At 56.1% G+C, this 3,134-nt stretch overlaps 1 protein-coding gene across 1 annotated transcript in view; it reads left to right on the top strand.

Annotated features, from left to right (window-relative positions):
- LOC103616112 (Ig heavy chain Mem5) overlaps window positions 1-649 on the top strand; it is a gene marked incomplete at its 5' end in the record, with an annotated part of 5,843 nt that extends 5,194 nt beyond the window's left edge. Inside the window, one exon of the mRNA XM_008634242.2 lies at window positions 158-649. Coding sequence (XP_008632464.2) covers window positions 158-477 — 320 coding nt within the window. The remainder of the gene's footprint in view (window positions 1-157) is intronic.
- Window positions 650-3,134: the final 2,485 nt, after the last annotated feature.

Raw genomic sequence — 3,134 nt, 5'->3', positions numbered from 1 at the left:
CACATATATCCCAAATTTAAATACATTACAGTTATGCATTTTAGGCTCTTGACTGCGGGGAAAGTGGGGAGTTTCTGGGTAGTGCCAGCAGAGCAGGCAGGGGCTGTGGTAGGGGACAGGGCCCTCTCTGACCCCGCACCACTCTCGTCCCTCGCAGGCCAGCCCAAGGCCGCTCCCACCGTCCACCTCTTCGCGCCATCCTCCGAGGAGATGACGTCCCTGGGCAAAGCCACCCTGGTGTGTCTGATGGAGAACTTCTACCCGCGCACCGTGACAGTGGAATGGGTGGCTGATGGCAGCACCATCACCAGTGGTGTGGAGACCAGTCAGCCCCAGCGGCAGAGCAACAACCAGTACATGGCCAGCAGCTACCTGTCGCTGGACGCCAGCAAGTGGCAGAGTTACAATTCTGTCTCGTGCAAGGTCAGGCACGAGGCTGGAAATGTGGAGAAGACCGTGAAAAGATCCGAGTGCTAATAACCCCGCCCTGCCAGCCCTTGCTGGCTCCCTCCCTCCTCCCCACTTCTGGGAACAGCGGCTCCCCCCGCTGCAGATGTCTCTGCCCATGTCCCCCCGTCCCCTGCTCCTGTCTCCCCACTCTGAGTGTCACACAAATAAACACCGACACTGAACTAGCGCTGGCTCAGCATCCCTGTCTCTGTGTCCTTCCAACGCGCCCGCTCCCCACGCTCTGCCTGGCCCCAGCCCAGTGGCACCACTATGGAGGGTGGGATGGGAACATATACACGTGTACACACACACTCATATTGCAGGGGCTCTGTGAAGCTTTTGCTCAACTCTGGGGGGCCCAATGAAACCCCCTGGCGCTGCCAAGACCAGGGAATGAGCAGCCTGGGGAACCTCATGCGCTCATTGAACACGTGGCCCCGGCTGTGCCATCCTCGACCCTTGCTCGTTGGCCTCTGGGCGCCCGGTGCCTTGCAGGCACATGTGGCCTGTGGCAGAGGCATGGCCAGCCATGTCCCTTTGCCGCCAGGCCTGGCTCTGTCCCCATTTCTCACTCACCCCCCTGCTTCCTAGAAATGGGGGTCCTGGTGCAGCTGCCAGTTAAGCACAAGCACCAGTCTGTCCATCACACCCTGTGCCACAGCAACACAGGCTCCTGCACGTCACACGCCCTGTCCCCATCCCCAGCACAGCCCTGGGGAAGTTTCCCTGCAGCCCTGCCCATGGAAGGGCTGACAGCCATGGCTGTACTGAAAGCACCAGTGCTCTGCTGCTGTCACCCCATCAGGGCAGCCTGAAGCCACACCAGGGACAGGGGCTGCGAGCACCCAGCCACGCTGTGTGCAGTTCTGGGGGAGGTGTCCCACACCAGCCTCTTGGGAAAGGGGGGGATGGCCCCCCCACGCCCCCCACCAGGCTGTGCCAGTGGAGTGCCTTGCACCACCAGGCTTTGGGTTGCCACATGTCCCTGCAAGTGTCTTCTGGGGACACAGAATCATAGAACCCTAGAATGGGTTGGGCTGGAAGGGACCTTTAAAAGTCATCCCATCCAAGCTCCCTGAAATGAGGGACATCAACAGGGACATCAACAGATCAAGTTGCTCAGAGCCCCTTTCAGCCTGACCTTGAATGTTTCCAGGGATGGGACATCCACAGCTTCCCTCAGCTACCTGTGTCAACACCTCACCATTCTCACAGTAAAAAATTTCATAATTTTATCTATCCTAAATTGACCCTTCTTTAGTAAAGAAACATTATTTCTTATCCTGTTGCATCAGAGCCTGATAAAAAGTCTGTATTCTTCTTTCCTGTAAGCCCCCTTCAAGTCCAAAAAGGCTGCTATAAGGTTTTGCCAGAGCCTTCTCCTCTCCAGGCTGAACAGCCCCAACTCTCCCAGCTTTTCCTCATGGCAGAGGTGTTCCAGTGCTCTGAAATCTTTGTGGCTTCCTCTAGACTAACCCAAAGAGGTCCATATCCTTTTTATGTTGTGGGATCCAGAGCTGGACACAGCACTGCAGCTGGGGCCTCACCAGAGTGGAATAGAGGGGGAGAACCCCCTTCCTCAACCTGCTGCCCTTGTTGGTTTTGATGCAGCCCAGGACCCATTTGACTTTTTGCGCTGCAGGTGCACATTGCCAGGTCATTATCCACTGATTCCCTCAAACGCTTTACAGCAGGACTGTTGTCAATTCCCTCATGCTCCAGCCTGTATTGATATGAGAGCACAGTCCCCGTCTGCTTTTTGTCAGGGAGCTAGCAGCAGGCCCTGACCCCACCTGAGCTGCCAAAAGGCACCTCATGCTCCAAAGCAACTTCATTGCCTTTAATCCCTCTTTATCCTCCTCCTCAGCTGGGCAGATGAGGCCTTGCCGTGGGACAGCCCCATGCACAGGGCAAACCCTCTTCCCATCACCCTGTGCAGGGGACCAGGCTGATGGGGACAGTCACCATGTCCCTTCCCATGTGTGGGGTGACAAGCTCATGGTTTTCCCAGGAAATCCAAAGTTCCACCACTACAGAGAAAACCCCATGGCTATTGCTGGCCTCAAGGAAGGAGCCAGCAGCAGGATGCTCAGGGAAAAGAAGGAAGGGCAGGTGATGGAGGGATCTGTCCCACTTCATTTCAAGACAAGCTTCTTTAACACAGTTTCCTGAGCAGAGAGAGCCCGCTGTGGCAGAGGTGCAGGGCTGGCTACTGGGGGCTACTGGGCTGTGGTAGATGGTCCTGGAGTTGAGGGTCCCTGCTGCAGAGCCACATCCATCCATCCATCCATCCATCCATCCCAGCTCACTGATGGAGAATGTGAGCCCAGAGATGGCAGCAGCTCCTCCACACTGCCAGTGATCACCTTCCTTGCCCAAGCAAGGTTATTCCCTGGCAAACCCCTGCCTTTGGCATTTCATCCCCAGCCTTGTGGTGCTTCCAGGAGAGCTGCTGCCAGGGACTCTGCCAGCCAGAAATGCCCCAAGGACCGAGACCTGCTGCCAGGAAGGATGTTCACTTCTTTTCCACTGGAAATATCAAGGCTCAATAATTATCAATTCCAGCAGTTATTAAATCACCTCAGCAGTGGCTGAGGCTGGAGTGAATGACAGGTAACACAGTACCACCATCCCAGCTGTGATGCCAGATTTTACCCTGAGAAATGCCTCATTTCTGGGGGGGG

Source organism: Corvus brachyrhynchos, unplaced genomic scaffold, assembly GCF_000691975.1.
Source record: "Corvus brachyrhynchos isolate BGI_N302 unplaced genomic scaffold, ASM69197v1 scaffold114, whole genome shotgun sequence".
In the NCBI taxonomy this organism is placed as follows: Eukaryota; Metazoa; Chordata; class Aves; order Passeriformes; family Corvidae; genus Corvus; species Corvus brachyrhynchos.
The sequence above is the reverse complement of the archived record's forward strand: the minus strand, read 5'-3'. Positions and strand labels throughout refer to the sequence as shown.